This window comes from Excalfactoria chinensis, chromosome 2, assembly GCF_039878825.1.
Source record: "Excalfactoria chinensis isolate bCotChi1 chromosome 2, bCotChi1.hap2, whole genome shotgun sequence".
In the NCBI taxonomy this organism is placed as follows: Eukaryota; Metazoa; Chordata; class Aves; order Galliformes; family Phasianidae; genus Excalfactoria; species Excalfactoria chinensis.
This window is the reverse complement of record NC_092826.1, coordinates 61,614,706-61,642,043: the sequence shown is the minus strand read 5'-3', so window position 1 is coordinate 61,642,043 and position 27,338 is coordinate 61,614,706. Positions and strand designations below refer to the sequence as shown.

The window sequence follows — 27,338 nt, the reverse complement described above, 5'->3', positions numbered from 1 at the left end:
AATTGAGAATGGAATGATGAACAATGAGTAATTTTAATTTTGCATACTGAAGTTCCTGCAATGCTTTGATTTTTTTTTTTTTCTTCTTCTTCTATATGATAAGCTGAATTTTAAATTAGTAACAAAACAGGTGTCAGAAGACTAAATATTATTTCAGATTAAATTTTTAGTATTTGAATATGTAATATTAAAACTGAAACACATCTGAATACTGCTGCCAAACAGTGCATCTAAGAAGAAAACAAAATGAAGCAAAAAAAACCAAAAACAACAACAACAACAAAAAACACAAAAAAAGAAGATTCAGAAGCATAACAAGAAACAGATTATTTACTTATTTATAGGAATATCAGGATATAAGAGAACACCAGGTTTCCATCAAGAACAAGGCTATAACTATGGAACAACTGAATATTTTGTACAAAGTAGACATTTGGTAGGAGCAGAAAATGAAACAAAACAGCAGATGAGAGCAGTTGATTGAATTTTTTTCAAGCGATCCTTTCTATGAAACGTAGCATATTTTTTTTTTTAATATCATTGTCCATCACAAGCGACAGGATGAGGGGAACTGGCCTCAAGTTGCGCCAGGGCAAGTTTAGGTTGGATATTAGAAAACACTTCTTTACAGAAAGGGTAGTTAGGTACTGGAATAGGCTCCCCAGGGAGGTGGTTGCCCAGGGAGGTGGTTGAATCACATCACTGCATGTGTTTAAGAGCTTCTTGGACGTGGTGCTCAGCGATATGATTTAGCAGAGGGTCATCAGAGTTAGGGTACTACGGTTAGGCTGTGGTTGGACTTGATGATCTTCAAGGTCTTCTCCAATCTGGGTAATTCTATGATTCTATGACTCTGGTGAAAGAGCTCTGTTGCATTAAGTCTGAATCACAATTCTGTCAACAGGAAGAGACCAGATTATCAAGAATAAGACAATATGATTGTCCAATTGAATTCATTTGTATTAGGTTTTTTTTTCTTTTTTCATTCATTATGAGATAGGTTCTTCTTCCTCATCTATATATGGAGTTTCCTCTTGCCTCTTTCTCACTTCTCTTAGTTGTATGAGGTAATACCAATACAGGGAGCAGCTCAGAGTACTACTTGTTTCTTCTTCGGCTCCCCAGACAACACTTGAACTGTCACAGTGAAAGAGAAACTGTAAGTGCTGATTAGCAGGCATTTTAAGAGAGTAATGGTCTTGTGCATGATTTTACGTATCCAAAAAGAAAAAAATAGTAGGGTGCATCAAAACAGTAAAATCCATAAGACTTCTACCTCTTCAATGGATTTTTGCAGCAGGGACTGTGGGGAAGAGTATATTAAGATATTTTCAAAGTTTCTCCTGACATAGCTTCTGTTCTGACCACTCAGGTCAGCAGCAAATATAGACTTAATGGATACGAAGTTGCAGTAAAAAAATAAACTAACTTTTAAAACGGTGTGTGTTTCATTCACTTTTTAAAGCACATATCCCCATTCTAGCTATCTATTGCTCTTTAAATCATTATAACTGGTAGAAGCAAGAAAACTGAAACAAGAAGGAATTAAAAAAACAAAAAACAGTTGTTTTCATATCAGTTTCCTGTATTTTACAGTTTTATATTAATATGACAAGCTTTAAAGAAGGGAACATGATGGAACCATTCACACAGAAGGCAATTTCAATGGCATTTCTCTCAGTAAATGGATATTTCAATTGCCAAAGAACCGTATAATTTTCCTTGGGTGAAGTCCCAATTCAGTATTGTATGAATTTAAGAATGTTTGAAAAAACAACTAAAAGATCTTGAGCTCATACACGTTGACACAGGATATGAACTGTCTATGCCCTAATGTAGCCTAAATAAATAATGTTTTCTTCAGATTTCTTACAAAGAATTTGCACAGTTAGAACGATGTGGGAGGCTGTATATTTTTGTCTCTTTTTCCTGACAGCAGAAAAACTTCTGTGCAGGAAGGCATCAAAACAATGAAAGGCCCAGTTCAAGTGAGGGTAAAAATAAAATAAAAAAAAAATTAGACATTTTGATAGAATTCTGATGCAGAAGATGAGAAGACCAGAAAACTGGTAAAGATGACAGGCAACAGACAAATCTGAATACTGGCAACTTAAAACTGAAGTGCAAATGCCCTGAGCAACTTGATCTAACTTTGAGGAAGTTTCTTCCAAGCTGAACTTTTCTGTGGTTATACTTAAACGATGTTATTTTTGACTCCTGCTATGTGACCAAGGTAACTACTTGCTTGTCTCCATTTTTAGAAACTGCTGTTGAATGCTAACAGCATCAAAATATTATCAGTTCAATCTTGTCTGGTTCATTATTTCCACAAAGATGTCTGGAAGCTCCACAAAGCGTAACGCTAAAAACAGCAGCATTTAGCTTCATGTAACTCAAAAGGGGAATAGAAAATCATCACGGTTTATGTGAAAAGCCTCATAGAGGTGCAGAATACAAGTCCTGAATTCTAGAAGTTTTCTTTTAATGCCTGTGCACAAAGCAATAGCACCAGAACCAGTTTTTGCAAATAGGTGCTCCAAATAAACACAAACAAGTAGAAACATCAGAAGGCTAGTGGGTGAATGCTTTATTTAATAAGTATGATGTGGAATCAGTCAGATATTACAAAGAATTTGGTTCAAGAGACTCCTCAGAGAAGTTAGTGCCTGAAAGTAGGTTTAGTATCAACTTTCTGAAGACCTGAGAAGTAGGTATACCTAAAAAGGATCAATTAGTTTCACAATGAATTTGTAACTTATTTAAATGTTGAATATTCTACTTGACATTAATAAAACAATAAGTGAACTGAATTGCCTGATCTTAGGACAATAACATGAACAGCTCATGTTGCCAGTGGAATGGAAAATAAACAAATGATGGGACAAATTCAGGATATAAATTAAATAGTAACAGCAATTCTTCACGATACTGTAAGAATACTATAGAAGGAAGTTTAAGTAAAAAAGGTTAAATTATTTACTTTTTACCAAGGAGTAAAAATCATCAGGTGAGAAAACTGAAATCCAAGGTTAAAATAAAGTTAGAGCCATATGACCAGTCTACGTATGAGGATTTGAATAATGAGTGATATATATGAGAGTAAAATATAATATTGAAAGTTGATTGTAAATTTGTCTTCATATGAACACTGAAATGCAGTTCAAGTAGTTTAGGTATTGCTAGTTACTGTTGAGAAATAGTGAATGCCAGATATTCCATCATGAAAATATTGCTGGAATCAGGAAAAAAATCCACTACAGCAGAGTACAGTTTTGAAGAAGAAACATAGAAATGTAGACTCTTATTAAAAAGAAACTAAAATGACACTAAATGAAGCACTGAAATACGCAAAATCTATGTAGATGTAGAAATTAGAGTAGAACTAGCTATTGTATGAATAAAAACAATTGATTTTGATGATGACTGTAAATAGGTGCTGAATACACTTACAGAAGCTCGTCACTTTGTGGTGAGAAGGAATGAGAAAACAGACAACAAAAGTAAAGGAAAATCTGTAGAAAAATGACTATATATACACAACAGTGGTTTTAAAGTTATCCATTATGACTCCAGAAAGATAAAGGAGTCAAACATCCTACTATATTTTTCATTTTGGAAACAAATGAATAAATACATCAGCTGCTCATAACTCACAATTAAACATGAAAAAATAAAAAACAGCAATTCAGTAGATCTTATATACCTATAATTAGTCGCATTTAAATGCCATTGAGGAAATGGAAACTTACTTATATATTAACTTAAACTCTCCTTTAAAAGCACAAGCAGAGATTAAAATATCAAAAGAAAACTAGAACACTTTTACTTGACAAGAACCGCAGCAAACATCATGTTGAGATAAGGAGAAACACATGCCCAGATTTCAGAAGGTACTTTTTATCCAATTACTGTGTGAATCGCAATAACCTGGTAGCAAAACAGAGACTGCATTCATTCAAGGGAGTATGTCTTTATTGAATGTTTCATTCTTAGCTGAAGCAAACAATAAAGGTAGGTATCATACCTACTTTTAGCAAGAGCTAGAAGAAAAGAAAGGATTTTATTATTTAAACTGGTAACTGTACCAATAGGAATATGAGGCAAGTTAGCTGAATGGGAAATTCCAGAGTCTACCAGGAAAGATTAAAACACACTGCATCACCTTTTCACAATCTTCACTGACCTTCATACTGCTTTAATAAAACTAACTGCATTTAAATGTATCCAAAGCACTGAAAGGGGAGCTCTTATAAAACTGAAGGGAAACTGAAATTACTTTGGCATTTCAGGTACACTATCCATAACACATTTTGAAAACCTTGTTAACCCTGAGCTTGTCATAAATATACACATTCTTCAGCACACCTTTTCATTTTCTGGCCTTAGCACGATTGCGTCACCAATACTTCACTAACCATCTTAATGGTTTTGAGAGTTTTAGTATCCCTACCATGTCCCAAAGATGCAGAAGTGGGTATGCATTTTCTTTTGCAACAAAACTGTGATGCTAGCTTTCTATAGAAAACATGTTCTGATTTCAAACTCACTCATTAAGAAGGAATATGTTTAAAGGTTCATTTAATAAAAAGGTACTGAATACAATAAACATAAAACTGATATTTTTCACAGCTACTTGGGATTTTCATAGATACTAAGAGCTTGACACTCTGTACTTCCTTCTCTCAAAACTGTAATGCAACTTCACTGATTCTTCAAACTGTATTTTGATGACTTTTTTTTTTTTTTTTCCCTAAACTAAGAAAGGTCTCTCTTCAGCTGTTCTTAAAACCATCCATCTAGGATCCCTTTAAGGCACAGGATTCAGATGCATTTTGTTTCTCCTACAGAAGATATTTTTCTTCTGTCACCCTTAGAACTTCTTTCCATCAGTAGCAGACAAATGAGAAGAATGGAAATTATTGCAGGCAGAATCACTGCTGAGAGTTTTCCCATATCTAACAAATCAGTATTTCCTGAAAAAAGCATTACGTAAGAACATATGTGTTTCTTAATCATAATAGCTTATTTACTCCCCCTTTAACTGTTCTCTAGGTGATTTCTTATTTCCCTGGAAGGCAGTCTTGTAGTTACTGTAACATGCACTAAGCTTTATGATTTTGAAGAAGGAAAAAGAAGACAACACTGGGAACAGTACATGTTCTACAAACACACACAAATAAGAACACCATTAATCATTGTATCATTTCTTTTTTTTATTATTATTATTTTTTTACAGATTCAAAAAGTAGGCTTTTTTTCCTATGTAAAACATCTGAAGGCTGTAACTTTCCCCCACCTTCCGAAGCATCACTCATACCACTCAAACATTTCACATAAATAAGGATATATTTCCTAATTTTTCATTGCAGAACAACCAAAAATATACTTACTAATCAAAGAAAAAATGATTATCACTTACATTGTACTGCATACGATGCCAGCACAACAGCAGAATTAATGGGGCATGACAACCTGGAAAAGGAGAAAATAATTTTTATAATAATTATTTCAGCATTTAAAGACATGTTTATCTTCAATTTGTGTCTGATTTTTTCTTATTAAGTTTAACCACCAAATCAGAAAGACTTCAGAGGTTTAGTTGTTTAAAGGCTTCTTATGCAAATAGATGTTCCTCTTCCTAAAAGGACATATTCTTGCTGGATACTTATTCTGGAAACCAAAGAAGGGTTTTTTATGTGACTCCAGACATCATTTTAATAGCTGTCATACTTAATATACTTAAAACTAGACACAAACACTAAAATTAACCAAATCACAGAATCGTAGAATTGCTCAGGTTGGAAAAGACCTTAAAGATTGTCAAGTCCAACCACAACCTAACCATAGTACCCTAACTCCAACAACCCTCTGCTAAATCATTTCCTGGGGCTCCACATCCAAATGGGATGGTGACTCAACAACCTACTCAACAAGTCTATTCCAGTGCTTAGTAACCCTTTCTGTAAAGAAGTGTTTCAAGATATCCAACCTAAACCTTCCCTGGCACAACCCGAGGCCATTTCCCCTCATCCTGTCACCTGTCACCAGTGAGAAGAGACCAATCCCACTCTTTCTGTAAACACCTTTCAGATACTGGAAGAGAGCAATAAGGTCTCCCCTCAGCCTCTTTTTCCTCAGACTGAACAGCCCCAGTTCCCTCAGTTGCTCCTTGAAGGGCACATTCTTCAAGCCCTTCACAAGCCTTGTTGCCCATCTTTGGATCTGCTCCAGCATCTCAATGTCCTCTCTATACTGAAGAGCCAAAACTGAACACAATACTCAAGCTAAGGCCTCACCAATGCCAAATAAAGGGGAAGGATGACTTCCCTAGCCCTGCTCACCACACCATTCTTGATCCAAGCCAGGATGGCCTTCTTGGCAACGTGGGCACACTGCTGGCTCATATTTAGCCAACTGTTCATCAATACACAGAAGTCCCTTTCCATCAGGCATCCCTCCAGACACCCCTTCCCCAGCCTGCAGGGTTGCCTGGGGTTGTTGTGACCAAAAAGCAGGACCCAACACTTGGCCCATCGATCCAGCCTATCCAGATCCCTCTGTAGCGCCTTCCTCCCCTCAGGCAGATCAACACTGCCTCCCAACTTGGTGTTGCCTGCAAACTTACTGAGGGTGCACTCAATCCCCTAATCAAGATCGTTAATAAATATGTTAAATAGAAGCGGCTCCAGTACCGAGCCCTGGGGGACACCACTCATGACTGGCTGCCAACTGAATTTAACTCTACTGACCACAACATTTTAGGCCCAGCCATCCAGCCAGTGTTTCACCCAGCGGAGCATATACCCATCCAAACAAACCATGGGCAGCCAATACAAAGCCAGTACAAATGTCAGTACAAAGACAGCTCTGATCTAATGTTCAAATGTAATTCCATAACAAACATCTAGTAAGAGATCCTATTTGGCATCAAATATCTGGATGAACTTTTTGTACAAATACAAAGGAATTGGGCAAAGAAATCACTGGGTAAATGTTCATTATAAAGGGAAGATATTCCAAGACTAAAAAGAAACAAAAGCACGAACTGCTATTTATGAAATTTATGTATGTGCAGAAACAACATCTCCCACAGCTCATTCAGAACAGACTCATAAACTGCTCTTAGTCAGCTACATGAAAATTTGAAGTGTTTCCAAGAAACTCATGTTTTTTTTTAGGCAGTATTTCACAAGGTACATCTTTATAGCAGAAATCGATAAAGGCTTATTTGTTCATTTCTGTTTTTAAAGGGAATTATGCAGAAGTTGAAGATTCTTATTACCTTCCTTCCACAATGTCAGTCTTCAGTTGCAAGAAGAATAAGTGCCTAGAAAACATTTTTTTTGAAAAAAATAAAAAACCCACTCATATTTAAAAGGTACTGTTTCAATTATTAAAAGTATTGATTTTATTTTATTATGGAAGTAAGTTCCCTGGCAAACTATAAAACAGATGAATGAAGCTTAGTGGCATTTACAAATACATGCTCACACGCGCACTCTCTCACAACAGTTTTAAGGATCTTTGACCATCAATACTACAACTGCAGGACCACAGTATTAATGCCATAACAAACACTGCACAATACAAAGCACTACAGAATCAGGCTTCTTTTCTTCCATGATTACCTACCTGGGATATAATTTCCTTTAAACATTCTTTGAGAGTCTATTGTGGGACTGTTTTTTATGATAAATGGAGGATGAAATGTTTGTCAAGCAGCATACGCTGACAAAAGCTCTTGAACAATCCCCTCAGAGCCATTTAGCCTTGCTCATATTAGAGCGTTTGACTACGCTACTTGAGGGCAGTACTGAAGAGTTGGGAGTAAAGAATCACAGAGAGCAACTCTTGGAATAATTTCACAGACTCATAGAATGGTTTGGGTTGGAAGGGACCTTTAAAATCATCCAGTTCCAATCCCTCTGCTGTAGGTAGGGACACCTCCCTCTAGTCCAGGCTGCTCACAGCCCCATCCAGCCTGGCCTTGAACGCTTTGAGGGAGGGAGCATTCAGAACCTTGCTGGGCAACCTGTTCCAGTGTCTCACCACCCTCATGGTAAATAACTCCTTCCTAATATCTAGTCTGAATCTACCCTCTGCCAGTTTAAAACCATTCCCCTTGTCCTGTTGCTAACTTTAGAACTGCAGAACAGTTTACAACTGCATAAAGAGCAAATATCAAAATGGGTCCTTACTTAATTTTTCTGTTAAAAAAAAAACAACAAAAACATCATCATTTATAAGGTTGTACCATTTATATTCTCAAGGTACTAAAATTAACTAGTAGACAAACAAAGAAAGTGTTTCAAGAATGCCAGATCTAGAAAACAAGTACTGTTATCCACTCTTCCTGAAACAAAATGAACAATGTCCTCTCACACCCCTGGAAACAAATCTACTACACACGTTCAGAACTGACTCAGTGCTCATACAAATAAAAATCTGATATGCTTAGGGCACACAGACAGCTTAATCACTGAACTTCCCATTTTTTAATCATTGCATCTGGTTAATTAAAGGATTAGAAAAGAAGAAAAGCCCAACAGGCAGCCATGAAAGATTCAGAAATGGAATCCAAGGAGCAAATAAAACAAGGATTTCTGTAACTAACTTTTGCTCTACCAGTATTTTGGAACTGCGGGCTGCTTATAGCAGAAACAATTTATTACGAGCATTACACGAAGCTGCTAATTCTAGATATTGTTAATAGAAAGAATTATATGCTTTGTAATATTATAACATACTGTAGTTTGTCATGTTGTGGAGTTGGAAATGAAGGTTTTACACATACTCAGGCTATGGAATCAAACATCAGACATTACCTGGTTTGTTCTTGCTGAAGTGTGTTAGGATCAGGTATGAAAAACCTTACGCGAAAACGAAGGGTGCAGGGAAAACCTCCTAAAACATTTTAGAATACCAAATCAATTTTCTTCTTAAAAAAAATACACCCAAAGTTCTTACGTTTATGTTTACAGAAAAGTTACACAAATAATCACATAGTAATCCTGTGTATTTTACTCTTGGTTTCTTATTAATTTGAGATAAGTCCCTTCCTATCCCCCTAACCAGCCACAAGAAGAAAATGTGCTTACATATTATAATGCTTTCCTTTTAAGTACTTTACAAAAAAAGTACTATTTAGTTATCTTTGCTGCTTTGCTTGATTAATTATTAGAAGAGAAAAAGGCAGCAAATGTATATGAAGCATCTCAATCAGGATAATTCCTTTTAGAAAAACAAAGAAACACTAGAAGTTCACATGTTTTTTATCCTAATTCCTTCACAACCCACAGCATACGGTAAAAATAAGAGATCTTAAAAACATAGCTCAAGTTTTCCAACACAAATTGGAACACTGTCACTCAAGCTCTACTACACTACATTCTCTAGGCAGCTGTACATGCTGTAGCATGCTGGCTGGCCCATCCTCAAGCTCTCCTTTTCGGTAAACATTCTGTACTACTCAAAAGTGTTTATGAACAAAAAAGACTATAACAATTTATGGACTTGGGAATACATTATTTTGTTTGTTAAAAACAAGCAGAAAATTAAGTTTTCTTATCTTCCATGTAAGGATGAATTTACTGACACCATAAACTCATTACTGCATGCACAGCCCTGATGCCCAGCAATGCTGAGAAGCCTCCTGCAAACACTATTACAGCAAAGTTAACGGCTCACCAGGTCCTAGTAACACTCAGGGAGCAGTAAGATAACGCAAATAGTTCTTCTTAAAAGACTGATAGAGCTAAGACTTTCTCTAAAAGAAAATCTAACATATGGATACAGTAACAGCAAACCGCATTCCTTCTGTTCAAAAGAACACAGAAAAACTGAACTATCTATACAGTTACAATCAAGAAATAAAAGCCAAGTCTTACCTTTTAACTGTTTCCTAATAGGTTTGTTTGGTTCAAGCCACCGCTGTGAAATGAAAAACTATTAGATGGATTAAAAATACTTACAGATAATGGCTGTTTACTTTTACATGCATGTGTACATATATATACACATATGTACATATACATACACACGCATTTATTATTTAATATACTTACAGGTGAATCTACTGAAGTTTCATTTTGCTGTAAACCAAAATACTCCTTTTCCGTCACACCCAACTGACTATAGGTCATATCCAACAAAATCTGACCAGTGTCTTGTTTCTGAAAACAAAAAACATTTAGAAGTGAAACTGCGAAACACATACACATTGCAAGACACAAATAGTGAAATAAATTTTATTTAAGAAAAAATAAACCACTTTTGAATAAAAAGAGCAGCTATTTTATGTGTTCAGTTTCTCAACACTGTAAGAGCTTTATTATGAAATAAAAAAAATATATATATGTTTTTCTTGTTGCTTTTAAATAAGAGAGGCATTCCTACCAAAACATATTAGGTATCCCAAATCTCACAATATGAATTGGTATGAATACAAGTCATCGAGGTCTGTCCAGCAATTAACTGTTATGCAGGTCATCCTTCTGTCAGTCAGTCTTTAGGAGCAACACCCTTCTTTGGAGCAGTAACCTGCAATCATGGCTTACAGCCACACGAGGCTGCTATGGCTCCTAATGTCATCCCAAAAGCAGCTCTTTCTGTTTCCACATGGGAAAGTTTGTATACGCAAGAACGAAGAAAAAAGGTAGGAGGAAGATGTAATTCTAGCTATTAGATCCTGGACTTCTGCATGAATTCCCACTGACCCTACTATCACTGCGCCACAACACTTTCTCCTTAGATATCTGTCCAGTCAGGCATTCCCAGAAGAACCAGTGTAACCAGGGAATTCCACAGGACATCAAGACATGAAAGCATGGTATTTTTTTCCCCTGAAATTAAATCAGCCTATCTTCACACCACTGCATTGCGGAATACTGATAACCAGCTTCCGTCAAAGAGAAACACTAATCAATGCTATTAAAGAAAAAACTAACAAAAAACCCTGAACAAGATTGCAATCTTCAATATGCTCACATGTAACATAAATTGCAACACTGTACAGTGCTTCAAATGCAGTCAAGCAAAGACAGTTTGCTTGGCAGCTTGTCTATTAAAATATATATATATATGCATGTAAAAATTTTCGTATCATCTTCTGAATTTTATTCTTAAAAGCAGAAATAAGTTGCATATGTCCACAAAAGTAACATCAGAGGAAAATTCTTCATGCCACAACATAAGTACTTTGCTTAAAAAAAATAAATCAAAGTTATTAATGTGCATGCATTATAGTGACCACATCTCTGTGGATGGCCTTATTCAGTGTGTAAGAGTGCTCACTCAAGCACTCAACAGACTTCAACTCCCTTTGTCTAAACCTTATTATACAACAATCAAGTTCTGCTGAGAAAACAGATTTACCTGTTTCTGGGTGGTTTTTTGTGTGTTTTTTGTTTGATTGTTTTTTTGGTGTTTCTGGTTTTTGTGTTTTTTTTTTTTTTCACTTGTTTTTCAAGTTTTGTTTTCTACAGTGCACCAACACTGTAATTGAATGCTTCAAATATTAACATAGTCCATATTCTTCTCTTATCTCATAAAAAACATTGTTCCTATTTAAAAGATAAGAAAACCAAGGATTCAAGTGAAAGACATACACCTTATTAGGAAGAAGTGAATATTACTCAGTACCTGCTACCGCCAGAACAGAACTCCAGTGACTCCACTGCGATCTGATCACTCACTATTTCCTCACCAGATTCCAGACAAAAGGTAAGGCAATAATAGCCAATTACTGGCCTATGAAAAGCTATCCCTAGCTTTCTAGGGCAAAGTCATACAAGAAGACAAACGTAGACAATGCTAAACTCTTACATATGAGACGAGCCTTTTACCTCTGACAGGCTTTCCTACTTCCCCCTTTTTAATGCTCCTTGGGACATTCAAACTACAGCACCTATCAAAACCAATTTCTTTTTTTCCCCCTGAAATAGCAGATTTCAGTTCAGTATAAACTTGCAGCATCTCAGGCAGAAAGCATGTGAGTAAGCATTCCTCATCACACATGGCCATGATATGCATTTTGAGGGCAGTCCTGTCCAGAACTATCAGTAAGGTGGGCTCTTATACAAAGACTGAGATTTATCAGAGTATCAATACACATTCACAAGATCTCCCAATGGAAACAGCAAAAGCAGTCATGATCGTCTGAAATAATGGACATTTCCCAAGTTAGCTCCATAGAATTCTTTGTTTTTGTTTGTTTTGTTGATAACGTTGCTTGTTCTTTTTCTTGGAAGCAGAACGTTCAAAACTGTCAAGAGGCATCACATGAAGCCCACACAACTCTGAAGCATGACCACGCTCTCTGGAGCATACACCTAACGCTGAGCTAAATGAGAAACTAATGGTTATTTTGCAACCAAAAGCTGTAATTACTTAGAATGATGCATACACTTCAATCAAAAGAGTTTGGGAATTTGGGGTTTTGTTACAAATAAAGAGAAGATTATGATGAGCAGATTATACTGCTGATTTACTCTAAGTTCAGACACTCCCAATTTCCTTTCTTTTCAACAGCACTGCCTCCTAATTCCTGTATCATTTTTAACACTTCTGGCTCTTCAATCCAGTTCTGACATCTCCACTTTCTCTCCACCTTCCCTCAGTAGCATACCTCTCTTCCTATGCCATAGATGAAATACTAAGCCTTTTCACTCCTCTCTAAAACCAAGCAAGATCCCTGTTTCGATATTCTATATCCCAAGCCTAGATGTTCAGCCACTGCTAGTTTCCTCTACATGCCTAGCATTCCACTTTCCTCCTCTTCTCCACTTCTTTTCACAAGCAGTTATAATATCACTTTTCTCTACTCCAACCCTTGCTCTTTCGTATCAAAAGCACAAATTTTCTTCTCCACAGTGCCTAGATCAAGTACTGACTTCAGAAATCTGTGCCACATATAAGAAGTCATTTCCAACTGTTAAAATCTTTTCCAGTTGTCAAAATTCCTGCAGCTGAAGGCTTTGTTTTTCCTCAGTAAAACTGTACTTACTTTAGCCTTTCTTTTTTAAGAACCAGATGCATCATTTTTCAGCTCTATATAACTAGAAGTTACTCACACAGCTCACGCTGCACAATCCTTAGTCTCTTTTGCACATAAACAAGTTTCAGATCCAGCTACAAAGTGAGGCAGGCTAAGAATGTCTTCACATCTCTGCTTTTGAATTTTGACATCCATTCCAATAGACATTCCTAATAAACACAGCACTCAAACACTATGAAGTATCAAACACTTTCTAACAAAGTATTTTTACTCCCCTCCTCCATAGGAGGAGGCAAAACAACATGAACACCACTCAGATAAACTGGACGTTAGAACCCTACATATCCTTACAGTGAGTAGTTAACAAACTCTTAATAATGCTATTTCTTTTCTACAATGAGGTAAGAAATTACACACATTCCACACTCAAGTATTGTCAGCAAGTACTATCTCGTGATAGTTTCTTGTTTCTGCTCGGAAATGAAGTTTCCATTTATTTCAATTTTCTGACATCCACCAATCCTTATTCTGGTACTAAGGGTTTTGTGTTCATGGAATTAATTTGCACTTGTAGAGGTGTTAATCACCTCACAGCTACACATCATTCAGATCCATTTCAGTCTGTCCTGAAATTGCTTTCACCTTATGTTGAATACATCAAAATTAATATTTAAAGCTGTCACAGCTTATGTTTAGTATTGTCTGCCTGTGCTACAGTATGAGTTCCTTAATCACAGCAGGAAATTATTAGGCAAGTTCAAAATCTTATTGCTTACTAGAAATTAAAGATCCCCATCACTAGTTTTAATATCAAGTACTTCCCATCAGCTTATATGATCAAAAGTCCTCAGAACAGTAAACCCAATGCAAGTGAAGACTGTTAGTTCTTCAGAGTGGAAGGGTAAATATGCAAGTAATCCTTTTCAGTTTGTTGATTTCTATAAAGGGGCACAAAGCAGCACCTGAAGCAGACAGAGCAACACATATCCCTGTCCTCCTTTGCAAGAGCTTTGCCCCATGTTCTCTCTCCCATGACTATGTCACATTTAAGCACTTCCTATGCTTTTACAAATTCAGTGTCACTTCAGACAACATTCCTCACGTGTTGAGGCCCTCCCTTCTTAACTTAGGCCTTTAAACAGCCACTTATTACCAAACAGCCTGGGTCCATTGGTCTCTATATGCCTAAGAAATAGAACAAACCGCTAAAGTTTCTTCTTACTTGCTGGAAATAATCTACTTACTGGATTTACTTATTCAGAGATTGTAATGTTTTGTTTAACAGAAATAAACAAAAGACCCTGTTCTTTCTTCAGGACCAGACTTCTGCAGAGCATCCTAGCTGTTCCTTCCATGTCTGCCCAAGCTGGAACTTGCCTCTTTTGTCTGCTTGTGATTGTGCACGTGACTTTCCACAGAGTCTGACCCCAGTGCCAAGACTAACACTGCTAATATTTCCTTGACAGTGGCTCAAAATTTCTGCCTGATGTAAAGTAGCGCTCATCTCATTAACAGCCACAATACCAGTAGACCAAGCCACCAGTGACTTCCTCCTCTATTCTTTAGTGCTGAAAACAAAACTACAAAGTAAAAAAAACAAACAAAAAAAAAAAAAAAAAACCCCCAAAAAAAAAACACCAACCACCCTCAGCACTACTACTTAGGAAAGCTTTTAGTTTAAAGCACTGATTTTCCTTAGTTTGCGGCATTCCATCTGCTACATCATACCCCAGTATCTTTTTTATTACTAACAATGCCTTTAATTTACTAAAAAAATTAAATAGTACTTTAATGAAATTTGCCAGTCAGGAACTCTGCCAGAGATGTCCAGTTTTGTATCTTTTCTCAGCAGGAACTCTTGGCACCTTGAGTCAATTCCCTGTCCATCCTGCAAATCTGCTAGATTCCACATACTACAACTCAGTATCATCCTATACAAAGTCACACAAAATAGTTATCTAAGCCTAATGAATATTGACTCACTGCACTTCCTGCTTACAAAAACAACTTAATAAATACATATATGAGGTTAGTTATGCCAGATCTAACTTTGGAAAATCCTCCTCCACGCTAATTCTTTCCTCCAGCATTTATTATGAAGTCAGGCCCCAAGAAGGGATCAGACTAACAAGCCCACAGTAGGCCAGATCACTTTCTTGCTGTCTTCAAAGTCATCATCAAGTTTCATGCCGTCTTATTGTTTTCCAATCATAGAGTATCCTGATCTGTCTCAAAATACAACTAAATATTTGCTGCCAGTCTGAAATTTCATACAGCAGTTCTTTCAACACACGGAGATGCAGATTAGTACCAACCTCTCCTGCATTATCCAACAACAACCAGCAGGAAAACCTAGTGATGAAGACGATGCCTTCATCATCCCATTTTACTATGAGCACTTTAAAGTCATAATGCATATAACAATTAAAAAGAACCTTGAAGAAAATCTCTGCTCATTGTTATAAACATACAAACAGTAATTATTGGTGGTAACTGTAACAAGCATATTCCTTTTCAAACATCTGAAGGGGCTTGATTGAGATGGTGCGCAAAAAATAATGCACAAAGACATTCATATGACTTCTCATTATTACAGATGAATCCTTTTATTTCTCAAAGGAAAGAGTATGTCAAGAAGGAAGCCAAGTAGTTTGAAAGCAAAAAAATGGAGATACTAATGACAAATGCTGACTATGCTTCAAAAACATAATGCAATATAGAAATTATCTGACAAAGCTTTACGCCTTCCCAAAGATCAGTTTGCTGGAAATTGAGATGCATACATCCCAAGTGGTCATTCTTGGTAAATGAGACAAAGAAGAAAAATAGCAGAAAACTCCTATATGTTTATATCAAAACTTGAAAATAAATCTGCATTACTGCTCAATATACACACCTATTAAACATATCTAGACATGGTTCATGGGCACATTCTGTATGTATTAGAATGATAAATATTGTCTTCCCCGTGTGGAAGAGATAGTTATCTTCAGAGACACATTACATTCACCTTATCACAACATTCAAACAACTAACATATATTGTAAGGCTTCAAAAAGAACTTGAATATAATTAATACTAAATTCCATGCCAAGTATAATCAAGTCTTGGACACAAATTTTTTTTTAAATAATGTTTAGAAGTTTTAGCTTATATACACCTTCTGTTCTTTGGATGGACATCAGACACGTTCCATCTAAATAGTGAAATACATGATATAGGAAAGACAAAGCAGGCCATTTCAGGCAGGTAAGGTAAACATATATCTCTGTTTGAACTGCAAGCAAAGAGGCAGTGTGTCTCTGTACCCCAGTGAGTATTTTCTTGATAACAATGACCTAGAGTATCACAAGTGATACTAATTCTTTGTGAGACCCTCAATATAAATTTTGCATTCATCAAAACTGTAAGCTGTTTAACATAACAAAATTAAATCTTCCTTTTCACCTGCCAAACTAACAGCATTCCTTAACATATGAGCTTAACAAGAACAAATTCACAGAAATCAATTTAGCAGCAATGTTCAGGTCTCTCAGAAGACAGGAAGTCCCTTGGGTTACTTCCACAAGCAAAAATCATTTTCCTCCTTCACTGCTCCATTATAGGATGGTTAGTTTTTGTTCAGATTACTACAGATACAATCACTTGGAAAAGAAAGTTCCATGTAGGAGAATGACAGAGTTGCCTACATTTACCATTTTAAAAGTCTTCCAAGCCTATACAGTTTGCTAACAAAGTTGGAGGAAATTGAAGTTCAAAGCACACAAATTCCTCTCTTCAGTGTGTCAGTAGGTTGACAGACTATTCAATCCATCATCTTTGTATTAAATTTAAATTCACTTCAAATTCATCAATATTAAGCATCTGTGTAGTGCCAGTCAATCATTAGAATGTACAATCTTAGAATATACATTTGCATAAACTCAAAGAAAATTTCTTTTGAACTACTTTACTCTTGATTTATTCCCCCCACCCCCATTTTTCTCCAGAAAGTTCCTATGCTTGGGAAATAAATCCTCTTGCTGTAAGAATTCTGTGTTCAAATAACTGCTGCATGACAGTTGCTGTCCTCAGAATTGGAAGGGCCTTTATTCCCACTCAAACTATTGCATGAAAGAAGGCCAAGCTTTCAGCATTCTGCCTTTTTCCATTCACTTTTTATCCTCATAGTGAAAACAATCTTGTCTACAAATGCAAAGCATATGTACATGTATGTGAATATCAGTTCAATATTACCTTAAAGTGTAACATACATCCAAACACAGAGTTTTCATGAATTAGTCAAATACCCTTAGCCCACAAATCAGCCCTGAAAAAATGCCAGCATTTTTTTTCCACTGATAGACTGAAGTTCACTGTTCACAGAAACAAAAACAAATGGTCTTGGCCAAAAAAAAAAAAAAAAAACAACAAAAAAACAAACTTGCTTCTAATCCTTTTCAGAGATAGACCCAATCAGAAAGTAGGAAAGCCTGCCCTGAGGCAGATCTCAAGGTTAAGGAATCTGGAAGGACAAGGGCCCTGATGGATAAGAGTAGGCTCCCATAGTATCAATATGATAGCTCAGTACTCCAAAGACATCAATCTTCCTGAAACTGGTCCTTGTATTAACACACTGTACCTGGATGGCCACACTCCTCACTTCTATTTAACAAAGGGTCCTGTACTACCTCAGGGCAGTTCAACCTTATAGCTGCAGTGAAGGAGTCCCTTCTGATCCTTGGATCAAGGAGATAATCAGCAGAGACACCCTGAGGGTACCTTCAAGGCAGGGAGCTAATGGTTTTGATGATTGTCAGAACTCACTGCTCAAAGGATGAAATGAGAAGCACAAAGTTCAGGTGTGCAGTGTTAGATTTCACACCTAATACTAAATCTAAAGCTATGTAAACACTTGCTCACTGGAAAGAATATACTACTATGCAGGGATTTCAAAAAGTTTTAATTCCTCCTTTTTCAGCAGTCCTTGTGCATGAGGGGGCATTTAGGCTAGATCTATTCAAAACTGACAGATAAGGCAATCTTGCAGGGAGTGCTGGAAATGAACAATGAAAATTTGCTATTCTCATACTGCTCTTCCTCTTATACGCTTACCCTTCACTCCTGAGCGTTAGCTATTTCACATTGTATTCATATAACATATATATGTTATTTATATATATATATACACACACACACACTTGATAACGTGTATATGAGTGTCTATATACATGTATTGTAAATACATATAAGCCTATAATGGATAAAATGCATTCTAAAATATTAGACTAACTGAATGTATTGAAACAAAAATCATTAGAATTAGAATAAAAGAAATAAATAAAAAAGACCTGTTTGGCATGAAAATTCATTTTCTTTCAATAAATACCCAACAGATAAAGTTCAGAAATAAAATCAGTCTGCAAAAAAAGAATAATAGAGTCCCCTTTAAATACAAATTACTTATTCGTAGCTGATAACAGCCTGTATATCTATTTCTTTGTTGTTCCTATATTGTGCAGAAGACCTTTCACCAGATACAATAGTCATGAGGAGATTTTATGACACCTTAGTCTGTTGGAGAAAATTAAAACATCACTTTATCAACCTATTTCATAACCAGTAAATCTGGAATTTGAAATGACAAAGCTACATCTTCAATATCTCGTGGAAATCCCATACCTTTGGGTACCATATTTGATCTTCAGCTTTCAAATGAACATTAGTGGATTTAAAACAAATACATAATTTTCCAAACTTACATTGACTTTGAAGCTTTGTATTGAGCCATCCAAAAAGTGAACGTTACAGGTTATCTCTGATCGGGTTTTCTCTTTTGGTAGTTCTGAAGCTCGTATGTTATTTATCCTCCCACCTAAAGCTCGTAAACGGGAGTTCATAACTATTGCTGAATAACCTACAAAACAAAAAATACATTAAGTAATAGTTCTTACAGTTCACTTATGTTTCATCAACAGTCTTCAGAGAAACTCACAACAACATAAAGGCCTTATTACAGTCCAAGTACTTAAGAGTAACAAAGACTTCTTATACGAGAAAATGAATTGTAAAAATAGCAGGTTCTAAACCAGAACATAAACAAGCTAATACGTTTAACAGAATCATAAGTTATTACTGCGATGTATTCTTAAGTTAGATCCAGGCCATTGTCTTAATTTGAAAACAAACAAACAAAACTCAAAAAAGCAAGTCAATATTTTAGAGCCCACCGTACATAAATTCATGAAGACAAATCTACATCTAAGAAACACAACTCATAAAAAATATATTTTCAAATTTTTCTTGGAAAAATCTTCAATGATACAATCTCTGAAAATAAGTGTTTCCAAAAACACAAAAATCTATACATATATATATATGTAATAATAATTAAAAATATACTTTTCACCAAAATAAGAGCTAAATTAAACACAGTCTCAGGCCTGTAAACATTTCAAGCCTCTCTCCACTAGATCAATTTACCAATTAACATCAGAACATATAAAGCCAGCTGGCAAGCGAAGCTGAGGACAGTTTTCCAGGTTAGTTACCATACCAATTACTGAATCATACCTTGCTTATTAGAGCCTAGCTACAAAAAGATTTGCATAATGTGAGCGTTTCCTAGACAGCCAGCCAAGCCAGACAGGAGCAAGGTCAGGACTCTGTTGGAATATACCCCTTCTTCTCTGCCTGACTTTAAAACATAGCTGTCTTTTTGTTTAAAAAGCTAAAGAAACTGATTTTTTCTAAATAAAATTCCTTAGAATTTGGTAACATCATACCTACTCCCCTTAGCCCTGTAAAACAAATGAACCAACAAAAAAAACCTAAACATGAAATACATGATAAGCCATGAGAAACAAAATATTAGAGTAGTAAAGACAACAAAAAGCAAAGTAGTGAATGGTCAGGAATGGTCATTCAATTCATAATTCGCTACTGTCTAAAACTGAAACTATATTTAAATTGCTAAGAGTGATACATCCAGCTAGCCCATTGCCTTTTTTCCCCCTGGAACATCAACAGTATTTTTTTCTTACTCTTTTCCAAACACACACTCTTATGTTGCTTTAAGAAAGGAAAAGAAGAGGTGATCAATAGGTGAATTCTGAACATTATTTCCATATAAAGCATTACATACTCCTACTACTTTGAAGTTCTTGTTCTTGATGTACAATCTCCATTTAAACATAGTACATTAATATTATTATATAATTTTTTACCCGGGTCTTATTAAAGGAGTGGTTGCTGAAGAAAACACACAGTTACCAAACTGTTAAGAGCATCCAAAGAGACAAAAATGCTAAGAATGTGCATGTTCCTAACAGTTACATTTTCAACTACTTACTCACCACTGGGTTTGTCTTTTACCAAAAAGCAAGGTGACTACATGAATTATATTGCATACTTTTCTCCCTTTCCCACTCTCGGAGGTCAGAAACATCTCACTGCAGAAAGATACCTCTACCTGCTAGGCCACTGATGGGTAAGAGAAGAAAATTATTTCCTGGGGCCAAACACAAGCTGAGGAAGCAGCTTTTTCTAGACTGGTGCAAACCTCGGTCAGCTAGCAGAGGGCAGCCTCATGCTCTGCCCTTCAGGGCTCAGCCTGCACTGTGAAGACTTGTTCTTCTTTAAGCTTACACACTCACGTACTCTTGGGAAAATCTCACCTGAACCTCTCACTCCTCTACATATTTATTAACTGCTATACAAAATTCAGCCAGTGCTCCCACTGTCTGCAACATACTCCCTAAATTCAATCCCAGGTTTCTGTTGAATACTAGCAAAAGATAAATGGAATTTCATGTTAAAGCTGTTCATAACAAGTTCCACCTGGAAGGCTTTCAGAAATTTTTAATTTTTGATTAAATAGTATTTTTTAGTGCTACCAAAGAGAACAAACAGTACGCATCTACAGAACCTACATGGCTCTCCTCCAACAAGTCAGACCCATTCTTTTCCTTCACACAAACCTCTTAATCTGTCTTCAAGTACCAGTGGAAGGTGGCCAAGTGCTAATAGTAACAATTCCACAGACACAGCTACCTGTCATAAAATCCGAGTTGTTTAGCTGTAGGCTGAAGTTAGTTTGTTTCCTTACACTAGCTCTTCACAGGTGGGGCTGGATGCTCAACTTGGAAATTTATCACAAGAAAGGTAAACCTTTTAGAGACAGGTGCAGAAAAGAAGAATTTCTTCCCCTCCCCCCAGACAATTTGATGACATCATTAACGCAGTTGGAGCTCCCAGATTGTGCCTGCAGGATGCACAGATCCTTGGCCACCCTGGACAGAGCCAGGTGAGCATAGCAGCCCATCCAAGAGCAGGATATGTGCCAGCATGCTGGGACAGCACAGCCATCAGTCAGGCTGGAGCTCAAAAGGTTTTAACAAGGCCCAGCAATCTGCCAGCAGCTGGGCGCTCAGAGTACAGAAAGCTGGCCTCTACTTCCTAGCTCCGCATCCTTCAAATTTATCCTGTACAAGAGCCACAAAATCCCAAAGGAGTTGTTTTACAGGGATCGTGCTGCAGACACCAGTGTAAGTCATTGTGTGTGTCAGACCTCAGTGTGCCGCTCTGTAACAACACAAACTCTGCGAGTACCTAGCACGAAGGACAAAAGGAAAACAGAAGACGTGGAAATCTCAGTTACTAGCACAGGCCCTTCCACTTTTCTTCCATGCAGAAACTGTTTTAAAAGCAGTATTTAGAGAAATAAAACAAGCCTAGATTACAGAAATGCTTGACTTGTCAACCCCAATGCAATATTAAGTGATAGAGAAGGTGGGTGAGCTGTCCCTGGAGATGAGCAGAGCCAGAATGGATGTAGCCCTGTGCTGAGGGTGTCAGCCCTGCCCATGACAGGGAGTTCAAATTATATGGTCTTCAGAGACCCTTTCAACCCAAGCCATTCTGCAATTCAAGGAACAACGCAGCTGCTTTGGGACAGGAAAAGGGTCCCTGTGCTGACAGTCAAAAGCAGCCCTGCTCTGAACATCCACAGGCAGCACCCAGACCCAACCTGCCAAGGGCAGCCATTACATGCAAATCCCAGCTTCCCTTCTGTAGCTTCTGTGGGATGTTAATTCCCCCCCAAAAAGGGGAACAAAACCAGATACATTTGAACATTATCAAAAAGAGTACATACCTCTTCCTAAAATAAGCATCTCAAATTCAGGAAGTTGAGTAATAATTAAAAAAAACAAACAAACCAGAAAGCAAAACAGAATAAACAACTCCAAAACACAGTCATTTTCATACTGAAGTATAAAACCAAACACATAGAACTCCATCCCGTAATCAAATTTTGCAATAAGCTCACAGGAACAAAAAACTTAACTACAGAAAGAGGTTAATGTTTTCCAAGTGCATTAAATGCATTTCTGAACAAGTTCAGTTCCGCGTGGCTTCCCCAAGAATTAAGCTGCAGTCAAGCAGAACAAAAATAATGTGTTTTCCTTCACTTTTGTATTGAAGACTGACTTTTTAAAGAGGCCTTTTCCATTCCAGCTTTTCATATCTTTGCAACTCACTTAGGAACTCTTGGTAAAGAAACTTATGACCCAATTCTCAGCATAACTATCGTTAGTGTGTTTGCTACCATGGAATTAAATCAAGAAGAGCTTTTCTGATTATATTCTTAACGACCTTCTACATAGAATCACACAACTATAAACACCTGAAAAATACAATAATCATCATGCATTACACTAAATCATTACATAAATGGAGAGCATTTCTACTCCTGCAAAGGTGTGCACTTATGTTTTAATCCTCCTCAGAAGGAGACTGCTGTCCTCTAAGCATTCTTGTATTTTCTTTGTAATTGTGACTGAAAAACCATGGTTCTGCATTGGTCTAGTGAAAATTGCCAGTACTACACAGAGCACAGGAATGTCACTTATGAAGACTTAGATTCTACTCATTCACTTGCATTATCTGAGTAAACTCAACTGAAAATGAGGTATTTTAATTACAAAGCCCTGTACAACATTTCAGTAAGGGTTACGTTTTACGGCTACCTGTTGCTTTACTTAAAAAATATGAAATAAAATCACAGAATATCCTGAGCTGGAAGAGACCTAAAAGGATCACCAAGTTCAACTCCTAGCTTCACACAGGGTGACTCAAAACTGAAACCTTATGTCTTAAGAGTGTTGTCAAGATGCTCTTTGAGCTCCAGTCATTTGGTGCCATAACCACTGCCCTGAGGAGCCTGTTTCATGCTCACCACATCTAGTGAAGAACCTTTCCCAAACACCCAACCTTCACAACGCTCCAATGAACAACAGATACCCCCACTCCACTTTGTACACCCTGGACTTTGTAGGAAAATAAATAAATAAAAGGAAAACATGACGGAATACAAAGACAGGTAACACATTTAAGCTGCCTTTTTATCAACTTATTGCCCCACAAAAACCAACACAAACAGCCTTTATCATGCAGCAGCTTTGCCTCTTTGCTGACTGAAAAGATCTCCCAAATGATCATCACAAAAAAACCCTAAGTACTTGTAAACTACATTCTCACTCTTCCTCCCATGCATTTAAGTATTATTTACACATCTTGTAGCCACATCTATCATCAGTGCTTTCTAATGAGTGTTAGATTATTAAGCCAGCTTTGCTGAATAGAAGACTGAAGTTTAACCCAGCATCCATGAAAACTAGCTTCTGTTTTCACTTTCTACAGAGACGACTCTCCTTCTTTAGTCCTTCTCCTACATTACCAATATAAAAGTAGATGTCTCACAATTAACATAAAATGCAGCTCTAATGCTTCATGGGAAAATCCCACATAATATTTAACCACAATATAATATTTGCAAGCTTTCATTCAAATTAACGAGCATTTCTAAAGCCACAAGCAAAGTAAAAAGATAAGCTTCATTTTGAGCAACACAAAGGTTATCACTAACTCCTTATCCATAGCTATTTCTCACAAACTTTGCCTGACATACTGCTCAAAAATCACACAGAAAGGAATCTGGGAAGGCATTAGTATCAGGTGGTAAAACTTGTGTCACTAAAAAAAAAATCAACTATAAATACAGAACAGCTATGAAATATAAAAGCACAAAAGCTTTCGATAAAGAAACATTAAAGCTTATGGTATAAAAATACCTCCAGATTAAGATATAAAGCACTAGAGAATCCAACACTGTAGAATCTTCTTACTTAGAACCTAAATAAAAGTTAATACCCGCATCTCCAAAGCACAAGTTCTCCAGATATAATTCCTAAGACACACAGCAATTTCATCATAATAAAAGGTTTTTTTTACAGCATAACAGACAAAAAGATTCAGCATTCTAATATGTACTTCTGGGGGCAAAATCTGAGATACATTCCAACACAGCAAAATTATTTACCTGTCATATAAACAGATACAAGTGCTTTGAGAAAGTTATCAAAAGTGACAGGAACAAAGATTCAGACATTTTAGTTACCTTAATTTTTACAAAAAAAAAAAAAAAAAAAAAAAGATTTTACAGTCTAGAATTGGTCACAAAAATTGAGTCCATTCAGTAATAATAATAATAATAATAATAATAATAATAATAATAATAATAATAATCAACAACCTTATAAGCACAGAGTGTTTTAAGTTGTAACTTCATAAATACCATTAAATCAATAATATCAGAGTATATTTTCCACATATATTGACAATTCAACATTTAAAATTAAAGAAAAGGTTATCTGCGGTAAAGTATAATGAAACCCCTTCATCTGCTAACTCAATACGTTGGAGCTCATTCACAAGTAAGCCTTCATGGTAGACTGTATATATGACTGTACCTTTGTTTGCTTATTTAGAATAAACTTGAAGACACTTAAATTTCAGTGTAGACAGTTACAAGGAAAAATAAAAAATAATAATAATAAAAAAGCCTTGATTTAAAACAAAAACAAAAACAAAAAAACAAAAAAGAAACCACTATTTTGAATAGTCTCTTCTGTGGCAACTCTTTACAATTGGTACATAACTTTATTTAAAGGTTATTAGGTAAGCAGACAAACTGGATTGCTCCCATACCTAGAAATAAGGTACTCACCAGTAATCATTGCCTCAAAGAAGAGGATCTAGTACATATATACTACTACATTTTAAAAATTCTCACATCACTGCAAGATGCTACGTGCTTAACTAATACAGAAGACTTACAAACTGTTTTGCAAGTCTTCCCAAAACTTCATTTAAACCTTCAGCTATAACATTATTTCAGGTAAACTTGTACCGCCAGAATCTTTGAGAGAAATCAAGCTGTATTGAATTCCAGAATCAGTATGAAAGCACACAAATGTCAAAGCTGGACAGGAGGAGAGGAGTGGGAGAGTAGACATTCCTCAGCGTTAATCCTGGCATTGCACTAGTGCAGATAGACCACACAGCTAGTGTGGAAGCTAGTGCAGATAGACCACACAGCACACCAAACCATCAAGTCTAAACTTAGCTCTACTGCTTGGTACTTACACATCTGGATGGGAACTAAACAGACATAACTCTAAAAAACAACCTTCATCATTTGCTACAACATAGGGTCTGGAAACAATGCAAGTAAGGATAGAGCAAGTGCCCAAAGAGAGAATAAATATTTATAGCAAGTAATGGATGATTTCTATTGATATAAAGCTTGTTGAAGAGGTCAATGCATTCACTCAGTCTAAGAGGAGAATGCAAGGTACGTTTAGAAGTTCTTTACATGAGGGGAGTGTGGTGTGTATAGAATTACCACAGCCTCTCTGCAACATGTCCAGCAGCAAGACTGCTTATCTGAAAACTTATCTTGAAATTAGATAACCTAAAGGCAACTAGATTCTAGAAGAGCTCACTGGTGGAAAAACAATACTGACCATCAATGTCAGTACTCCAGTTCTTAAGCATCATTTCAACTACTACAGAAAATACATTGGTCATATTCACAAAGGATCAAACCAACTCATACCAATGACCATTCGAACTTCAGGTCCGCACAACCAATCTTACGAATGCTACTTTACCTACATAGAACTGAACTGTGTGGTTAAGTCACTGAATGATCCAACACATCACTTGACACAACGTGAAGCATCACAGTCAGATTGGATTAGCAGTACCTAAGCAATACTGTTAGAGTGAGTCAATAGGGGAAAAATACGAACAGGAGGAAAAAAGCAATTGAAGTAATAGCAGAGCCCTTCTCCCTATGCTATCCAAGTACTATAAAAATACAGGTGAAGATAAACACTTGTAATGCTTTCAAATTTTCAGTAGTTTTTACTGCTCAGAAGAGAGGCCTTGTTTACTTTAAAACATATGTATAAAATAACACCTGAAAACATTGTGCTCACTTCAGTAATGGTTCATTGCTCCATTTCCTGCACCATGGGAACTGGAGAATTCAGGAACTCGATAGCTTCCTCTATAGCCTGCTTCTACTTGAAACACTACGGCAGCTTAGAAGATAACTGGCTCACAGAAGAAAGCAAGACCTATCACTACTTTATTTCCTAAATAATTCCTTTTGGGGCTACAAACAATACTTATGAAGTCAACTAGAAACTGCAGAGTGAAAATAGAAGTTTACATCCTTATCTCAATTTTATCTTACGTTAACAGCTCTGAAAACTGGAAGAATAAAAAAGCTCAATTTGATCAGAAGTTGAGCATTGCAGTGCCCAACTATCAGCATTTCTCATAAACAGCTCAGGATGCATCAGAATATACAAAGAGAAATCTTCTTACTGACAGGCTGTAAAATATGAAGCTGCACCGACAGCCACATTAAGCAGGTAACCAAATAATGCTATTTGGTTAAATACAATAAATAATTTATGCCTTAAAATCTTCAAAAACAAAAGAACTCACCACTGAACTTTACAGAGAAAAGCTACTGAAATATTCTGAAAATTCAGGTGTCAAATTGATCAAAACATTTTAAGTTGAAATACAAGGACTTTTTGTATTCCATTAGTGGGCAATAAACTACATTTCACAAAAGTACTGCATGACAAATGAGAGCCATCATAACAGTTCTACTGCCAACTACTGTTGTGATAATAAAGTAAAATTTTAATCATTTGCATTACAGATTCACGAAGGAATGCATAAACACAAATATCTGAAAGCTCTCTTGTAGGTATAACAGACATATCCAAGAATAGTTTTAAGTGGGAAATACACTCTTATATATGCATACAGTGAAACTAGTCAAGAAATCTCAGATCTGTTCTACTGGTTTTAAAAACAAAGGGAAAATACACAACATAAAGCAGGGATTATTCTCATAAATACTGCACTATCCATGAAGCTTGCTGGTGTCAGTCTCTCTTACAGTACAAAAACCTTAAAAATGCCTACACATGATTTGCAG

At 36.3% G+C, this 27,338-nt stretch overlaps 1 protein-coding gene across 3 annotated transcripts in view; it reads right to left on the bottom strand.

Annotated features, from left to right (window-relative positions):
- The window catches only part of PTPN3 (protein tyrosine phosphatase non-receptor type 3), a 114,635-nt gene that overhangs the window by 65,933 nt on the left and 21,364 nt on the right, over positions 1-27,338 (bottom strand). For 2 of the 3 annotated variants that reach the window (XM_072329831.1, XM_072329832.1), the window contains exons 2-7: positions 18,736-18,890; positions 10,065-10,172; positions 9,888-9,945; positions 8,826-8,904; positions 7,283-7,327; positions 5,420-5,472 (exon numbers count right to left, since the gene is read on the bottom strand). In XM_072329831.1, coding sequence (XP_072185932.1) covers positions 5,420-5,472; positions 7,283-7,327; positions 8,826-8,904; positions 9,888-9,945; positions 10,065-10,172; positions 18,736-18,873 — 481 coding nt within the window. In that variant the 5' untranslated portion in view covers positions 18,874-18,890. The remainder of the gene's footprint in view (positions 1-5,419; positions 5,473-7,282; positions 7,328-8,825; positions 8,905-9,887; positions 9,946-10,064; positions 10,173-18,735; positions 18,891-27,338) is intronic. The other variant, XM_072329830.1, reaches the window with a different exon arrangement.